Genomic DNA, 19,864 nt, shown 5'->3' with positions numbered 1-19,864 from the left:
TTGTATTGTTTTTAGTATCTTATTTAGCCATCTTAAATAGGTTACCCAGGTTTTAAAATGTTAGTTTAGGAAATCCAAAACTCTAGGAACTGCTCATCTGTTCTTCAGAGGAGAAAGTAGCCAACACCAAGACTGGTTATTTTGCACAATCCACAGTTCACTTTAAAAAGACAAATTTTGACCCATAGTGCCTTCTCTTTTCCTCTATCACCTGGACTTCTTCATCTGTGAACCTCTAAAAATGATTATGCTTTATTAGACTGACAACAAATAGTCCAACACCGTAGTTTTAAATATTTTTTTTCTGCAATTATCTCTGCCCTGTTGCTTATAAGACTTCACCTAAATTATATAGCAAGTACAGAGGTTATTATTTGGTCACGCCATTGCTTTTGTTATTTGGTGAAACTGAATGATGTCCTCCGGATTTCACAGCAGAATTCTTAAAAGAATCTCGAGGCCCCGAGTGGTTGAGTGAGTCCCCATCAACGTTCTCACCATGCCCTGCTGTTTTCCCTGGAGACAACTGTGGTCTTTGAAGGGCATCAGATCTTTCAAATTGCTGTCATTGACCCTCACTAATAGGAATATGAATTTTTGTATTAACAAATTGCAATTAAAAAAATTCAATCCTTCTCTGGATGGACATGTTTAATTTCCCCCCATTAGTTGTGTATTCTGAATATACAGCCTTTTTTGAGGAACCAATCACCAGGCTGTCAGCAGCATTCTGTGTGCCCCATTTCACATTGAAAGGAAAAGGAAAAATCAACACAGGTATGCTGCCAGATTTTATTTATTCTTTCATATATTTGTTAAGAAAAGGAAGAAAAGCAAGCAATACTCATTCTGATGATCAAGGTTATTTTTATCCTTTTCATTTTATTTGCTTTTTAACTGCCTGTTGATCTTTTTTTTTTTTTAATTTAAAGATTAGTATTAAACCAATGTAGGTTTTAAAATTCAATGATAAGATCAAGACTTGCTCTAGGCAAGACTGTGCAAAATTTGTCATCAAGACTCTTAGTTCCCCTTTCTGCTGTCTTTGTCTCTGCCCTTTTCTCTGTCCAGCTTAGTGTATTTCCTGGCCAATCCCTATGATGACAGCCTTCAAGAACAAGCCTGGTAGGAATCTTAAGCTCAGTCTTCTCATTAGGTAAACCTGCCAGAGTCAAGCAGCTAAGCCATGGTAGAGCTGCAGTGGAACTGAGCTCCTAACTCACTGGCCAATGCTGGTTCCTCCACATCTTACCTGTTCTGCGACAGACCACTCCCTCCAGCAGCTCTCCACAGACCACTCCCTCTAGCAATGCTCCATGCTGTGTAATCTGCAGCATAGATCTTCTGAAAACAAGCAAAAAACGTTGTTCTCAAGGCCACCCTGGTGGTTTAGGTTAATGAACATTAAGGACCCACAGTCACTAAATGTTACACATCTCTCTTAGAGTTCTTTGAATTTCAACCAGTGACTTCTGCAATGTATTGCCTAACTCCCTCAAAAAAGAAATAATAATGCTTGAATTTTAGATATTCTGACAGTCTTGTGAGAAAAATTATTTTGTGGGAAGTTAATGGATTTTTGGTGCCTGCTCAATTCTCAGTATTATACTATATAATATAGTTATCTTCTACCTCCAATGCTGGAGATCAAGTAAATAGTACCTACAAAAAGCAGAACCCTATGCTTCTGAAATACTATAACAAGACATTTTACAGTAAACCACAGGAAAAAAAGAATTAGAAGCCTCAGTCCCTTATACAAGGGTTTTGATCTTTGCTTTAACTCTTTAATTTGGAAAACATTCAGACCTTTCATCATCCTGGAACACCTTATGATTATACTAAACTACACAATAATTTCCAACTGTACCATATAGCGCAGGCGACATTTTATGTATTCATTTTTTCACTCCACATGGCTCACAACTTTGTAGGGGTGAGTGAAACTACAGAAGGCTAATATATGCCAAAATTACGCTTAATACAGGTAGTGACATATTTAAGAAATGCTGTGGAAAATCCATGTAGTAAGGACAGCTAATAATCAGCACACCCTTACTTTTGGTCAGCCATTTTTTTAAGCACTTTATATGTATTGTCATCGTTGTTGTTGGTTGTCGTTGAGTTGATTCCAACTTACGTTGACCCCATGTGTGCAAAATAGAACTGCTCCACAGAGTTTTCAAGGCTGTGATATTTCAGAAGCAGATGGCCAGGACTGTCTTCTGAGCAGCCTCTGATTTGGTTTGAACCACAATCTTTATGTTAGTAGTCGAGGGCTATATATTATAATAATTATATATACGTTGTTGTTGTTGTTAGGTGCCATCGAGTTGGTTCCGGCTCGTAGCGACCCTATGTACAGCAGAAAGAAAGACTGCCCGGTCTTGTGCCGTCCTCACAATTGTTATTATATCTGAGCCCACTGTTGCAGCCACTGTGTCAATCCATTTCATTTAGGGTCTTTCTCTTTTTTGCTGACATTCTAAATTGTTGGTGGTGGTTGCCATTGAGTCAATGCCAACTCATGTGGACCCCATGTGTGCAAAATAGAACTGCTCCACAGAGTTTTCAAGACTGTGATCTTTCAGAAGTAGATAGCCAGGCCTGTCTTCTGAGGAGCCTCTGATTTGGTTCCAAACCATAATCTTTATGCTAGTAGTCGAGAGCTATATATAATAATAATAATAGTTATTATATACGTATATATATATTTGTTGTTGTTAGATGTTGTCGAGTTGGTTCCGACTCATAGCAACCCTATGTACAGCCTATGTGTGCTGTTGAGTCATTTCCAGCAGAGTAGAACTGCCCCATAGGGTTTCCAAGGAGTGGCTGGTGGATTCGAACCACTGACCTTTTGGTTAGCAGCCTGAGCTCTTAACCACTTGCCACCAGGGCTCCTCTATATTATGTACATATATTATGTATACATATATATGGGCAAGCCTGGTGAAGCAGTGGTTGAAGCTATCAACTGCTAATGGAAAGGTTGGCTGTTTGAAACCACCAGCAGTTCCACGGAAGAAAGATGTGGCAATCTGCTTCCATGGAGATTTATAGCCTTGGAAACCCTATGAAGTTGCTATGAGTCAGAATCGACTCTACGGCAGTGGGTTTATATATATATATATGTAATCCTCCATTCAAATATAGGGAAATAGGGGATTAAGGGTTGTACAACTTGTCAAAGGCTACAGAGCTAGTAAATTGAGGAGGTAAAGTTGGTCCCAGTTCTATGTCACAGTAAAGCTCTTGTTTGTCACCACTTTTCCCAGTGCATTTGGGCATTAGTTTTGACTTCAAACTAAATGACTTGAAAGAATTATGAAACCAAGACCTCTTGTAGCTCTGCATCATGTCTAAACTCACCTCCCAGCATGGGAAGGCAGAGCTCTCAGGTGTCTTTCCAAGGCACCAGGGTAAGATATTCCTAATGCCCTTCAGACATTGCTGAGCAAAGTTAGCCAACAGCACCTTTTCCTCCTCTCAGAAAGAGGACACTAGAGACATTTACATAGAACCTTGACAGTCATTGGGGATGTTGTAGGTGAAAAATTATTTGTACGGTAGAGTTGGACAGATTTACCCTTCATCTCTTGGGATCCTATGGTCCTAAATAAGAAGATAAAGAATAGACTATAAAGGAAATGCTTAATGAACTGGATTTGTAATTCATTTTAATTAAATACTTAATGAGGCTATTATACTCTCATCTCATTATCTATTCAAAAGGAGATTGATGGCTTTGTTAAACTCTTTGCGTTCTAAGGATTAGGGATGACTTATAAATATGCTATGTTGGTTTTTAAATATTAATTCTGATTGCTATATGATACAAATAGAACGGTTGTGTCTATTTTTGGATATTTAAAAAAAGTCTGAATCCTATGTATGCCATCATATGAGATTTGTCTGGAGGTGAGTGGTTACTCTTCCTGGTGATTTGCCTATCTTAAATGATCCATGGCCAAGGATTGTTCAGTAGTACCTAAGACAGGAAGGGCTGCAGAGTTATCCAAGAAGCATATTTGGCAGCTTTTGAAAGCCATGTATGGAAAGAAGCTACATGTGTCCAGGAGTTCTTATATCACTGTCTCATTTTCAAATCTTGTACATCCTCAAGAGACTTTTTGAAAGTCAAAAGCACGATATGCTAACCAGGGAAAACCCCAGAGAAAGCCAAGATCTGAAAATAACATCTGGCTTTCTAGAAAACGGCAGCCCTGCTGACTTGGCAGCCTTGGAATATTGTGGTGCTCTCCGAAAGGCAATCAAGTCCTAGGATGAGAGCCGCAAGGAAACAAAAGGCAAGGAAACGAAAGGCGGAAGTGATAAGTGTAAAACAAGCCATCGCAAAAGGTAAAGAGAGAGTGAATAGAATGAGATTTAAGGAAATGAAGAAGCATATAATTATTTGGTTAATCAGAAATTAAATATAGCTTTGGATATACTTTTTACATTCAAATTTTGAGGAACGTATTTCAAAATTTTCTGGAGTTTGTTGAGAACCTTCATTGGAAATACTTCTCTGATGTTTAGCCTTTGTGCGAAAATAAAATACATACATGTAATTTGAAATGCTTTAGAATGACATAGCACAGGTTTATATTTGAATATAAGCCATACATGTGAGAATATTCTGAGTTCCTTGGCCAAAAAGGTACGATGAAAGATGCTTTTCCTATGAATATAATACAAACTTATTATATTATAAAGCTCAGCTGGGAAGAGAAATTTACCTATCAGAAATATTTTGGTTTATTTTGATGAAGTGGTCATGTAAGTCTGTCACTTCTCTTGACCTTGTTTCTATATTTTTGACATTTAAGTGTAGAAGAAAAATGGAACCAGAAAAATAAATGCAATTTATTATATCACCAAACTTTAGATGACTATGAAGTCTTGTATCAAATATTTCTTAATGATTATAGTGTACATTCTTTTCTTCCAATGGCTTAAAAGTCATGACTGCTTTATAAATGTCCTATACATAGTGATGTTGCTGTTGTTTGGTACCGTCCAGTTGATTCGGACTCAGAGCAACCCTCTGTGCATCAGAACGAAATACTGCCTGGTATGCACTATATCAGACAGTGTTCCGCTGCTATTCATAAGGTTTTCACTGGCTGATTTCTTCAGAAGTTGACTGCCAGGTCCTTCTTCCTAGTCTGTCTTAGTCTGGAAGCTCAGCTGAAACCTGTCCATCACGGGTGACCCTGCTGGTATTTGAAATACCAGTGGCATATCTTCCAGCATCACAGCAACACACAAGCCGCCAGATGACAAACTGACTGATAGCAGAGGTATATATAGTGGAGGTACCTTTCTATATGGTTAAAAATTGTTGTTGTTAGGTGCTGTGGAATTGGTTCCAACTCATAGCGGCCCTATACACAACAGAACTGAAACACTGCCTAGTCCTGTGCCATCTTGACAACGATTGCTATATCTGAGCCTGTCTTAGTCTTCTAGTGCTGCTCTAACAGAAATACCACGAGTGGATGGCTTTAACAAAGAGAAGTTTATTCTCTCACAGTCCAGTAGGTTACAAGTCCAAATTCAGGGCGTTGGCTCCAAGGGAATGCTTTCTCTGTTGGCTCTGGAGGAAGGTCTGTGTCATCAATCTTCCCTTGGTCTGGAAGGCCCTTGTGATGCGTCAGTCTTCCCTTCATCTGGGAGCATCTCAGCACAGGAACCTCAGGTCCAAAGGACACGCTTTGCTCCCAGCACTGCTTTCTTGGTGGTATGAGGTTCCCATATGTCTCTACTTGCTTCTCTCTTTTATATTTCAAAAGAGATTGGATTAAGACATTATGCAATCTTGTAAACCTCATCAGTATAACCTCATCACAGTGATAGAATTTACAACACATAAGGAGATCACATATAACCTCATCATAGTGATAGAGTTTACAACACTTAAGGAAATCACATCAGATTACACAATCATACAATACTGGGAATCATGACGCAGCCAAGCTGACAGATATTTTTGGGGGACACAATTCAGTCCACGACAGAGCCCATTGTTGCAGCAACTGAGTCAACCCATCTTATCTAGGGTCTTTCTCTTTTTCGCTGACCCTCTACCTTACCATGCATGATATCCTTCTCCGGGGATTGGTCCCTCCTGATAACATAACCAAAGTACTTGGTGACAAAGTCTCTCCACCCTTGCTTCCAAGGAGCACTTTGGCTGTACTTCTTCCAAGACAGACTTGTTCGTTTTTCTGGCAGTCCATGGTATATTCGATATTCTTCACCATCACCATAATTCAAAGGCATTAATTCTTCAGTCTTCCTTATTCATTGTCCAGCTTTTGCATGCATATGAGGCAATTTAAAATATCTTGGCTTGGGTCAGGCGTACCTTAGTCTTCAAAGTGACATCTTTGCTTTTCAACACTTTAAAGAGGTCTTTTGCAGCAGATTTGTCCAATGCATATAGCTTTAAGGGTTAAAAGTAGAAAAGCTAATTATCCAAAGCTATTCATTGTCAGATATTCTGAATAGGTAGTATATTTCATTTTGAAAAAACAAAATCCAAAAAACACCCTAATGATTATTTTCTTTTTCTCTTTTTAATTATAGCAGAAAATGGCCCTCGTCTACTCGTGGAAGCAGAACAAGCCAAGGTGTTCTCACGCAGAGGTGGCAATGTTACACTGCCATGTAAATTTTATCGAGACCCTACAGCATTTGGCTCAGGAATCCACAAAATCCGAATTAAGTGGACCAAGCTAACTTCAGATTACCTCAAGGAAGTGGATGTGTTTGTTTCCATGGGATACCATAAGAAAACCTATGAAGGCTATCAGGGTAGAGTGTTTTTGAAGGGAGGCAGTGAAAACGATGCTTCTCTGGTAATCACAGACCTCACCCTGGAGGATTATGGGAGATATAAGTGTGAGGTGATTGAAGGATTAGAAGATGATTCTTCTGTGGTAACATTAGAGTTACAAGGTAGGTGTCTATAAATCATGTTAAACTTAGAAATGATAATTAACCATTACTCATATTTTTTTCATGAGGAGTAATGCCTAGTGGTTACCATGGTGATGAGGTGAGAAACCAAAAGCCCATGAATAGCATGCTTTTCTATTCTTTTGTACTTTGCAGTCTGCCCATGATTCCAGCTTTCATATTTGAAATGTACACACAATGGTTATGTGCAAAACTGAAGCTATTTTCAAATAGCAGAAACGTGCAGCAGAACTGAATTAACAGTGTTCAGAAACTACTTTATGTTATTCAACATTTAAATCCCATTTACATGAGTATTGAGAAATTCAGATTGGATGCTTTTTTGTTATGCTTCTAAAATTATCTCAGTTTCAAAATAATGGCAAGTTTTTTTAAAGGACATCTGCTAACTAACATACATAATTTTATTCAGTAAAGTGATTGTGAAAACTTAATTTAACAAAAAAGTTAAACATTTTTTGTAAAGAAGCAATTTTAAAAAATGGTTCAGAGTGACTTAGACACTGAATACCAGATGGTCAATGGGGGGGATTTTAGTTCTTACATATATAAGATGTTCACTAGGTTCAAAAACCAAAATGTGTACAAAGCTATTCAGTAAAAAGGGTCCTCCCCATCCTTGCCTCCCCTCTGCCCAATCCCCACCCTCTGTGCCCCACCAGAGAGGAAATGCCTCTCCTTAGTTTCTCCTGTATCTCAAGTCATCTTATTTTCATTAATTTCAGCATTACTTTTCACTGATATATGAATTTGTGCTGCGTTGATAGAATGCTTTCCTTACTTGTACATAAAATTTTAGATATGTGCTTGCTAGAAGCTCCTTTCATATTCTGGACAGATGTGGCTTTTTGAAAAATATTGGTTTGGTTGACTAGCACATCACTGAAAATTTGGCCTCCTGAACCCCATAGAATCCTGTTGCATGTGTGGAGATTTGCTTTATGTATCTAACGAATTGCACGATATTATAAATTGCATTGTCGTGACCTTCCCCTGTCTCTCTTATTTATAGTTCTTGGCTCCTGAGTGCATGCCACCAAGTGATCTCAGTTTTTATTGATTCACATTAATATCCATGAATACCGGTATTATACAGGATGGAGAAGTAGTTGGCTTAGAGAAAGCAGCCAATCATCAAATATTTGAGAGAAGATTTCCTTTACCAAAGGGGCATAGGGCAATGGGCAGACCTTTGAATTCTTAGTGTCCGGAGGCTTAGATTAGTCCCAGCTCTGCCAGTATAAGTTTTGTAACTTGGGCAAGTTACTTATCCTCGTTGTACCTTAGTTTTCCCATCTATTAAATAAGAGGTTGAATTATATTATCTAAATTACTTTTTCTTCTAAAATTATGCTTATATATCACAGTATTGCATAAAATGAAGTAATTCACATGCCATATTTACTGTTTCCCTATATTTGTTTTTAAATGAAATTTTAAATAAATAGAAACTAGTATATCTTGCCAGAAATAGAAGGAAACCATAAAATAAATACAATGGAAATAAGACATTCCTAAATTCTAGCTGGGTACTACTGTTTGCTGATTGCTTTGAGCATGCAGCCTGCTCTCCCTTTGCTTGAAAAAGAAATTTAGTATGTGTTAGAGAGGATAAGTCACTCATAGGTCAAACAAATTTCCTCCAAGAACACAATTTGAGGAGGTGAAGGGGAACCGTGAAGTAACTTTTCCTGCCTAGGCCCTGCACAATCCCAAACTACCACTTATCCCATACTTTGGAAACACTTTCCTACCGTATAACACATATGCATCCGAGCCATATATGGTCAAAGAAATCAATTTAATTGATGAATATTTTGACAAGTTCTATTTTAAGTGCCATGAGATGCAAAAAAACTCTTTTAAGTCTTTGTTCTTTTCATTCAACAATCTTAACCAATAACCAGTTGTTGTCAAGTGGATTCCAACTCATGGAGACCTCATATGTGTCAGAGTAGAACTGTTCTCCCTAGGGCTTTCGATGGCTGATTCTTCGGAATTATATCACCAGACCTTTCTTCTGACGTACCTCTGGTTGGACTCGAAACTCCAACCTTTCAGTTAGCACCTAAACCCATTAACTGTTTGCGCCATCCAAGGAATCCTCAACAATCTTATAGTCCATTAAAGATTCTAAGACACTTTAACAAAATAAGGCAGAATTCAGTAAAATACATGGTTACAAACAAACTGCTATGATCATGTACACTATTTATTTTGCTCATTTTCAGTAATGAGGCTTAGGGAAAGCATCTTTTCTAAGGTAACATGTCTAGGAAGAGGTGGAGCTAGGATGTCAGACCAACGGCATCTGATGAAGCCTATGCTCTTATTTATCCACTATGATCTGGGGGCTCACAGGAAGGAGAAATGCTCTGTTGTGGGGAAGAAGACAGGCTTCGGGAAAGCAGCAGCATTTGGCAGTTCCAGGCTTCAGAAGATTTCTTCAAGTCTTCAAAGTTTATTTGGGAAATGACCTAGGGACTGTCCTTTAGTTTTACCGCGTTAATCAGCATGCCCATGGTGGCTGTTAAATTCCCCTCACTGCAGATGGTGCTTTTTCCATCTGTCTTGTACACTGTAGAGGGTAGACACGGTCATTGAACAGAGGACCTACTTTAAAATAACTGACATTTGAACTAAGAGATTTACACACATGAATCCATTTCTGAACAACTCAAGAAAATATACTCCTTCAAGAATAAGATCAAAGGTCAACCCTACCCTGTGCCCTCCTCCTCCACCCCCAGCTATGATGTTCCCATAGCACCTCATACAGACTCCCATTATTACTCTAACCACATTGTTTTGTAAGTATTTGCAAACTTGTCTGTCTCCACCTGCTAAATATGATCTACCTGGAGGTAGTCAAGTGCCCTGAACAAAGTCAGAGCTCAATAAATACTTTACAAATGAATGAATTTTTTTATTACATGCATTTTATGGAGCTATCAAAACTCATTTTAATTTTTGTATCTACTAGGGTTTAACAACTCTTCATATATCTAGCAAATTGATATTTTCTGACTACTAGGATGAAATGGGCTGTGCAATTATGAATCTTAAAGAATGTGTTTTGAAAACAAATTTCAACTGACTAATAAGCTCAAGCTAGGATACTACTCTTTTCTATGTGATGCATAATATGTAATTATGCATACTAGCCCTTCACGGAAACATGAAGAGCTTTGGGTTATATTTTGACATATAAGTATAATGGAGAAATTAGTCATAAATTACTTAGAAAATAATCATACTCCCTTCTTTCCCACCCATAAAAGTTTGGCTTTTCTTACTTTTGTAATGCTGGATGAAAAAAACCACTTGCTCCATAAGTCAGCTGTTGGAATTGCAAGCTTTTCCACAGAGCCAAGAGGGTTTCTGCAATTACAGTCTTAGATGTTGAAATCTTAACTAGCTGGAAGTAAAATAAATAAATAAAATACTGACAAACATGTAGTTCCAGGAATGAGCCTGGTTTTAAGAAACATTTGATTGTTGAAATGTGTGCACCAAATGTGTAGAACACACGGAAACTTTTGAAACTTTGACTAAGTAAGGTATAGATGTCAACCTTGAGTTACTTCGAATGTGTTCTTTCCAGCATCATCAAACACTAATTAAAATTTATTGAGTAAATATTTAATGATCAGTTGACAATTTGTTCTTATGATTTAAAAATACTAAATTTCTAAAATAGAAAATGATTGTATGAAATGATATTAAACTTGAAAGGAATGCAAACAAAAATTTATTGTATTGATGATTTGGAACTAGATTAGTCATATTTCAGAAACATTCAATGGTTACTCAAAGACAAATTACTAAAGAAAAGATTTTTCCTAATCTCCATGAAAATCCATAAAATACACAAAATTTCAGGTGAATTTAAACCTGATTTTCCAGGTCTTAAAAATTATTAAAAGTTATAATACCCTACAGTCTCTACTGTTACCATTCTTGAGCCATTTAGGAAATGGAAGTCAAACCTAAATGGTGTCTAACTTTCTCTCTCCAGATTGAGATATTTTGAGATTTTCTCTCATTTGAGGTCTAGCTGCCTACGAAATCCTTACTGGATAAATTAAATACTTTCCTTTTTATCGGCATGCCTGGGTTTGCTGAGGAAGGAGGAAAAAGGTACAAGGACAGAAGTGTTAGAGTAACGCCATCCCAATGCTAACTGCGTTCTTAGCTGGGTGCCTGGACATAGTCCTTCCCACACAGAATCATCTCCAAGCTTTCCCTGTGCTTCACCACTGCAGGGGTCAGCGGCAACCAAGAGAGTCTTTTCTTTCTTCTTCTTTGTTTTTTTTTTTTTTTTTTTGGCTCTGATCCAGCTTATAGATCCCTCAGCCAAGAACCTGAGAAGGCAGGATGAGATCAGGAAGCCTTCCTGGATCTCTGCCTGCAGTGGAGGGTGCCAGCTGGACAGCCCTGGAAAGACAAACGTGTCCTACAGAGGCCTTTAGTAGACGAGACTTGATTTAAGACTATTGAAATTTCTACTTCTAGAGTCTTCCAAGACAACTTATAAAAGAAAACATTTCCCTGTGTACTGGTTACGGTATAAGTAAACTGTATGTTCACTTTGAGCAGGATCTGCAGTCTCATAAAATAGCACATGTGATACAAGCCACCGAATTACCGTATCGGTGAAACAGTTTTTAGCATTCCACATGCTAAAAATACTAATTATTTCTAATTATATTCAAGAAATTCAAGGCAAGGCCTTGAATAATCACTCTAAATTAATCATCTTTCAGCAACTATGAGGGAGGCAACCAGCAAATGATACAACTTTGCTTTCCTATCAGGTAATTTAAAGAAATTAGGCAGATTTCTGTGCAACAACTCATGATTATTTGACCAATAGGATCAAATGTTGAATACAATTGTAACTTAGATGCTGGCTGTAGATTTGAAAAACACCCATATAGAAGAAATTGTAGGTCTTCTACTTGGGATGAAAGTTACAGGCTTTACTCAAACTGGTTATCATGTCACAAGACAATAAGTCAGCAAACCACAAGCGAAAACACTGCATTGCAGAGCAATCTATTAGTTAAGAAACAAAAACATTTTAAGTGCTTTTTGAAAACCATTGCATCTTCCCAAACAAAGCCAAGTACAATGTCACTCTGTTTACCTTTGATAAGGATTTTTTTCCTATGAAAATATTTAACTAAAATCTTCCACAATTAACTTAATCAATGAAGAGCTGTTGCTATTTGTAATAAAAACATTTTTAAAAGTTCAGTTTCAGTTTGCAATATATGAATATGGAAGCTGAGAAATAGTAATGGAAATATTTTTTTGATAGAAGTCCTTATTCCTGTTGTGCTATTCAAGGGTAGGAAAAAAAATTAGGGGATACACTGGAAATTGAAGTAGATACAAGAGCCAGAATGCTTTTTATGGAGATGTGCTTCATTCGAAGAGAATTCAGTCTTATTAATATGAAATAAGACTGCTTAATTAGGTTTTTGTTAGATATGCAAAATAATTCACTTTAGAGTTTCTTCAAATAAGAAACTCCCTAAGTGAAAATGACTTATCTGCAAGTCTTTAGGAAAGCATATGTTGTTGTTAGGTGCCACTGAGTTGGTTCCAATTCATATCTGCCCTATGTACAATGAAACACTGCCTGGTCCTGCGCCATGCTCACAACTTTTGTGCTTGAGCCCATTGTTGCAGCCACTGTGTCAATCCATCTTGTCGAGGGTCTTCCTCTTTTTCGCTGACCCTCTACTTTGCCAAGCATGATGTCCTTCTCCAGGGACTGATCCCTCCTGATAACATGTCCAAAGTAATACAAGAAGGGGTATGTACCTACCTTTGAACACATTGTTAACATGTGTCTTTATACACTTAAAATGCTATATAATACTAATTACTTAATTAGATAAGAATAATTACAAAGAAAGACGTTGTGAATTTTGATATCTTCTCTCCAAGCTCTATTTCTACATCCCCTGTCACTCTTAGTACTCAATATCGACTTTTTCCTAGGTGAAAAGTGCTCAGGAATAATCTGTTAGTAACCGGGGTTAGTCACCAGTTAGCAAAAGGTAAGTTCTCAGGGAGGGCAATTTGGAAACTGTAATTGGCAGACAAGTCATTATCAGAAAGGAGAATTTTAAGGCTTGAGTTGAACTGCTGAAAAAGAGGTAAATCGCTGAAGTTATCAAACCAAAGAGCTAACTGTGAGATACTCGGAGGTGAGAGGCTGTTCGAAGCGGAAGGGCACCATGAGAAACCACTGCAAGTTAACCAGAAACTGCTACTTCAATCGATGGATAGTCTGTTTTATATATATATACATGTATACATTTTTTTTTTCATTAGCCAAGTGGGATTTGCTGGTGGTTGTTTCTTTTTTGTGCCTCTCACGACCTCGGATTTCCCTTTGGACAGGTGTGGTGTTCCCTTACTTTCCTCGACTGGGGCGCTACAATCTCAATTTTCATGAGGCGCAGCAGGCTTGTCTGGACCAGGATGCTGTGATCGCCTCTTTCGACCAGCTGTACGACGCGTGGCGAGGCGGGCTGGATTGGTGCAATGCCGGCTGGCTCAGCGATGGGTCTGTGCAGTACCCCATCACAAAGCCCAGAGAACCCTGCGGAGGCCAGAACACCGTACCCGGCGTCAGGAACTACGGGTTTTGGGATAAAGATAAAAGCAGATATGATGTTTTCTGTTTTACATCCAACTTCAATGGTAAGGTTAACTTCATTGCCTTCTTTCTTGTCTCAGAGACTAATATGCATTAGGACACTATGCTTGGCTTTTAATCTTATTTATTTATTTACTAAAAGAACTTAATAACTTTAAAGTATTGTTCCACTTTGAAAAAGCAGCTGTAAAAAGTTCTTTAATGAAATACAAAATATAAATATCTACATAATTCAAGCAAAAATGCACATTTTATTACGTCTAGATTTTATTGCATCCCATCTTTTTATGAAATAGCTTAAGCCGTCACTTTGTGTGTCTTTTTGCCAAAAATGATGTTGCCACTATGGGTCCTCCACGGGAATATGGATTTCTCAATTGAAGGAAGGGCAGTTTCCATATCACCTGCATTCTCCTTATCTAAATTACAATGTCAAAATTATTCACTGATGCTGGCAAAGCTCGGGATAAAGAGGGAAGCTAGCAGTAAAAATAAAGTAGAAATAATATTGAGGTAATTGTGCTTAAGGAAGAAAGGGCAGTCTGTAATTTACTAAGAAGTAAAACCAGAAGTAAAAAGATCCAGGTTGGATCAGTATTGACAACTGATTTGTCCCAACCCTTATCTTGCCTCAGTCAGAAGCAGCTGCATAATCTGTGGGTCTCAGAGCAACATGCAAATGTGGACCCTTTGTTAAGATGGTGACAGCAGAGCAGTAAACCAAGCACAGGGCCCTTTTAAGCATGGAGCCCTGTGCAACTACACAGATTGCTCTTCCATGTATTTTATTTCTTAGGTGAAGACATGCTTTGGGGAAAATAAACCTGTTGCTGTGGAGTCAATTCCAACTCATAGCGACCCTATAGGACAGAGCAGAACTGCCTCCATAGGGTTTGCAAAGCTGTAATCTTTATGGAGGGGCCTTGGTGGCATAGCGTTAAAAAAGCTCTGCTGCTAACCAAAAGGTTGGCAGTTCAAATCCACCACTCGCTTGTTGGAAACCCTAAGGGGAGTTCTACCCTGTCCTATATGGTCACTATGAGTCAGAATTACTCTAAGGCAGTGGGTCTGGGTCAATCTTTACGGAGGCAGACTGCCACATCTTTCTCCAGCAGAGTGGCTGGTGGGCTCCTACCACCATCCTTTTGGTTAGCAGACGAATGTTTAATCACTGTGCCACCAGGACTCCTTTTGGGAAAAACTAAAAAATTAAAACAAAAACACAAAAACGTTGCCTTTGAGTCGATTCCGACTCATAGTGACCCTGTAGCACAGAGCGGAACTGCCTCATAGGGTTTCCAAGGAGCAGCTGGTAGATTTCGAACTACAGACCTTTTTTGGTTAGCAGGCGAGCTCTTAACCATTGTGCCATCAGGGCTCCACGGACAGAACTGACAGACTGGAGAGCATTAATTTATCCTACAATAATCTATATTTAATGTGAGGATATCGTATCGCAAATATGAAATCAGATGTCCATCTGATTATCTTCTACCTGAAATGAAGATCCTAGAGAAAATCTTCAGTCTGTATGTGTCACTTCAGTCCATTGATGTCATCGTATTTTACACATGCAAAGCATCTCAGTAATTAATGCTGTTCAATAAGTGATTGAAACCAACTTGCTCTTTCTTCTGAAATCAAGAAATGGTTAGGTGTCAGGGCTCAAGATAGATGGAAATTGAGAAAAATAAATTCATCCTCCTTGCTAGTGAGTAAGCAGAGACCAGGTTCATATTCTGAGTGTGTTTTATTTATGGCAAGTGACTTCCTGTGGTTTTTTTTTTTTTTTTTTTTGCATTTTCAGACTGTAGTCTTTGAATGAGAATAATGTCTTATTGATACCTGTACTGAAAAGGACTTGAGGGCATTTGATTTTTTTTAAATGGACTTTTATGTCAGTAATGTTTTTTGATCCTTTCACATTCAAATTCTGGCTCTCCAGAAACTTGTGCTGGGGTTCAGTCTTGCTACAGCTAGAATTTAAATAGCTCTTGCTTTTTACATGGAATTCTGTCTTCTCTAGTGCCACAGAATGGCTCTTTTAGTCACTAATTAGCTAACAGAAACTGCATCTGTCATTTCCCTTTTCTCTTTAAAGCTATAAAAGGGCATGTCTGCACACATATTAAGGGACAGGGGAAAAAAACTAATTTAATGGTGAGCGACCTTGGGGTACTACATTTAACTGACAACCCTGTGTGCCAAAAACTTCACAGACATTGCTCCGTAACCCCCCTTTCCGTTGAGAAACACTTCCGTTTTTGGCTTGTTTAATCTCAGTGTGACTCCATCACAGACCAGACGCGCTGACTCTCTCTCCTTCTCGCCCGCCACAGGCCGTTTTTACTACCTGATCCACCCCACCAAGCTGACCTATGATGAAGCGGTGCAAGCTTGTCTCAATGATGGTGCTCAAATTGCGAAAGTGGGCCAGATATTCGCTGCCTGGAAACTCCTCGGCTATGACCGCTGCGATGCAGGCTGGTTGGCAGATGGCAGCGTCCGCTACCCCATCTCTAGGCCAAGAAGGCGCTGCAGTCCCACCGAGGCTGCTGTGCGCTTCGTGGGTTTCCCAGATAAAAAGCATAAGCTGTATGGTGTCTACTGCTTCAGAGCATACAACTGAGAGTGCCTCTAGAGCACGTCAGTTTTAGAGTCAGAGAAACATGTGAACGGTTTGTTTTTGTTTTGTTTTTTTCCCAGTATGAACTCATGCAAGTTACCAAAACTGTGATAACCCTTTTTTACTTACTGTAAAGAGTCATTTTCATAAAATCCAATTCATTAGTTTTTGTAAAGCTATCATTCAATATATATTATAAATTAATATAATTTTAAGGGAAGCGCTACATAAGGAGGGTTTAGAGCCAAACTGTTTAAGCTACATCATCCCAACAAAGTATTCTTTTGTGAATGGGGCATGCGATAGCTTGAGGATTGCTAGGGTCGTACAAGGAAAGTAAAGCTACTCAGAGCAGCAGCTTCCATAAGCACAAATTTTACACATTTGTACAATTTTGAAATGCACTACAATACACAAATTACAGCAACAGATTTGAAAAATAGGCTTCTTTACATAAAGTGAGATTGAGAGGTTGCACAAAACTCAGTTTCCCAAGGGAATAGCTTACACTTTTCTAAAAGTTAATATTTCAAGTCTCCGATAGATAGAATGTCTTACTCTTTAAAATCCTGCCTTTATGACCAAAAAAGATAAAATTTCATATGGACTCCAATGCATAGTAATAAGCACAGTTAAAACTCCTTAACAGTCCCGTTTATATGAAGTATGAAACTTAAATAAAGCAGATATTTAACCAATGAGAGAATCCTACCTTCTAATTAAAATGACATATGTCTGAGAAGAATTGTTTTATCTTTTGAGTAGCTTTACTGAGTTATATTTAAATCCTAAGGGCCGTTTGCTAAGCAGCATTTAGCATCTACTCAGGGCAGTTATATAGATAAACTGCTGGACAGAAAAATTGTAAAATTTAGCAGCTTGATTTTATGTTAGCTTATGAAATGTTATTGTCCTATAAAAATAACTTTAAACTATTTAATATTTCTTTGTTATTTACATTACTTAAAAAATTAAATCATAAAAGGAATGAATAATTATACACTTGCATAACCAAGAAATAAAGACCCAAATTTCAAAAGTCTAACTATTCCTACTTGTATACACATTAGAAAGCCCAACGGGTGCCTGTGTTTGGGGCAAAAAGTCCACGATGTGCTTCTAAACCTTTGTCCATTTAGAAAGTGTGCTCTCTGATGGTACTTTCCTTGCTGGTCATCATCTGGCTTAAATGGAATTCTGGAGCTGTCATCAAAGAGCTTACACTAAAATCTTCAGGGCTTTAAATGATAGGTTAAGTCCAGTTTCAGAGAAACAAAGTTCCACATTAGCAGCTCCAGTCTTAAATAAAAGTCTGTTTTCTTAAGGGTTTTTTTGTTTGTTTGTTTGTTTTTTTTTCACTGTTGAGACCCTACAGGGACCCATATTTGTATTCAAATTCCATTTTATGGTTTCCCATTGTTTCACAATGAGTCCTAATAAATGGGGTTTAGGATAATAATCCAAGTATGACATAGCTGGTATGCTTTCATGAATGTTTTTATGTAGATTTTCTCCCATGAACATGAGTAAATAAATCTGTTTCCTGAATTGATTGTGGTTGCATTTAAAGCTCTGTAATCATTCTAATAAATTTACTCTATAAATGTAGAGTTATATATGTGGAAGGTATAGGACAATTGGAAGTCCATGAAAACTATAGCTATGTTCATCTATTATCTAGACAAAATATTGTAAATAAAAGTAGATAATTTCTTTCATCAAAAGCATATCTGGAAATTTGCAGATGCTTTAATATTAAAATATGACAATGTATGCATGCACATTTTTAAATTAGGATACATATGCAAATTGTACAAAAAAATAAATCCAAAGAGATTGTGAAGTTTAACTCAAAACACTGTTGGTATGAACAGAACGCACACTTACAAACTAAAAAGCCTTGAATGGGCTAGGATCAGATGAAGATACTATTTAAAGAGGAGAATATCTCCAAAACAGCAACTCTAAAACCTCAATTATGGGGGTTAGCTCATTGAAGGGAGCCTGTATTTGAAGAATTATTACGTATGTTACAAGAATTTTATTAGAAATACAAGTGGGAACAAATTTCTATTGAAGTAGTTGTATAATTTTCAGTTATTGCTGCAGAACTCTACCTTTATAATGTTAAGCATCGTAGCTTTCTTAACTTTTCGATACTTACTAGTATAAGAATTGGTGCTGATCAAAATTTCTGGAATGACTGTTAGCTGATTAAAATCCATACTAATTGCATATCATTTTTTTCATTCTTGTAAAAAGAAAATCTTACCAGAATGAATACTGCTGGGCAGAGTTTTTACCTCTTATTTCACCCAAAGGATCAGAATCTCCATATCTTTTGGATTTCTACTTGAATGAGGGGTCTTTTTAATGCTCTCATTTTGCTTTTTCCACCAAATATCCATTTCCTGCTTCATCCTCCGGTGAGAATGTCTGAAAAAGAAAGTTTATCCTAGTCTAATTCCTAAACAGAAAGTCATTATGGCACTGGCTAATTCAGAAATGCTACTCAGACTTGGGTTCCAAGAGTACCAGAGGGATGAGATGAAAGGTTGGATTAGGAAATCTTGCTATGATCATTTTAACCATAATTAACATTTGCAGTCCATATACGGAACAAAGTATCTTTGCAAATCTCACTTAGATGCCTACATTTGAAAACCCAAACAAAAAGAAATAATTCACATAAAAAAACAGTATAGGAATGAAAACAAGTTAGTCACATTAACACTGGAAGCTATATTTTAATGACTGCTGCCATATTTTATCACAGTAATTTTTAGTCAAACATGGTATTTGTAAATTCAAACTTTCTCTCATAGAAAGGGGGCTGGTACCTGTTAAGGTTTTACTTTATGCAATAATATAGCCGCTTATTATTTTGGCAATTAGGATTAGACTCAATGGAGATTCCAACTTGGTTGCTGGCAACCATACTGAGTTTCTTGACTTCAGTGCTCCAAATAATATGGTGGTCTCCTGGAGTAACTGACCACTAAAGAAGGGAGGATTACAAAGGAATTACTTATCAATTTTCAGCATAGAACGCTTGGAGAAAGATCAATGAGTAGCTGACATTTTTGTTGAGAAGTTAACTGTCATAGCTCACTACGGCCAGAGTAGCAATAGTGTACAACAAAAGAAATGAAAAAATATAAAAGTCACTAAACCACCTGATTAAAAGAAAATCAGTATTTAAAGGCATTTAATACATACTGAGTACAAATCCGAGGAGAAAAAACAATCTGTATTAAAAAAAAAAAAGAAAATGTTTTCATTTTTCTGTAAGACAATGGACTGGTAAACATTAAAAGTCAATTTTATGTTACTGCAGTATCTTTTGATTCTTCTTAGTTGTAGAATCTTAGCTATTATTCCGTGTGTTAAAATCTGTAAATGCATTATCTCAAGAAATGACATTTAAACATCTTTGTTCTGATATACTTGAGTTTAAGTTGTAAACACAAAACAATTTTCATTCCCTAGTATATTTGTAAAATTAAAAAAAAAGAAGCATATATATGGTGTTGCTAAATCAGCAATAGTACTATCCCAAAATCTATTGGCATTAT

General features: G+C 37.4%; 1 protein-coding gene across 2 annotated transcripts in view; it reads left to right on the top strand.

The window, feature by feature from the left end:
• Positions 1-19,625, top strand: part of HAPLN1 (hyaluronan and proteoglycan link protein 1) — an 84,773-nt gene extending 65,148 nt beyond the window's left edge. Inside the window, exons 3-5 of one of the 2 annotated variants that reach the window (XM_004388842.1) lie at positions 6,595-6,966; positions 13,405-13,707; positions 16,003-19,625. In XM_004388842.1, the coding sequence (XP_004388899.1) occupies positions 6,595-6,966; positions 13,405-13,707; positions 16,003-16,292 (965 nt within the window). In that variant the 3' untranslated portion in view covers positions 16,293-19,625. The remainder of the gene's footprint in view (positions 1-6,594; positions 6,967-13,404; positions 13,708-16,002) is intronic. The other variant, XM_012559214.2, reaches the window with a different exon arrangement.
• The last annotated feature ends 239 nt before the right edge of the window (positions 19,626-19,864 follow it).

This window comes from Trichechus manatus, unplaced genomic scaffold (genome assembly GCF_000243295.1).
Source record: "Trichechus manatus latirostris isolate Lorelei unplaced genomic scaffold, TriManLat1.0 scaffold00217, whole genome shotgun sequence".
In the NCBI taxonomy this organism is placed as follows: Eukaryota; Metazoa; Chordata; class Mammalia; order Sirenia; family Trichechidae; genus Trichechus; species Trichechus manatus.
Note: the sequence above shows the minus strand (reverse complement) of the source record. Positions and strands in the feature narration are given on the sequence as shown.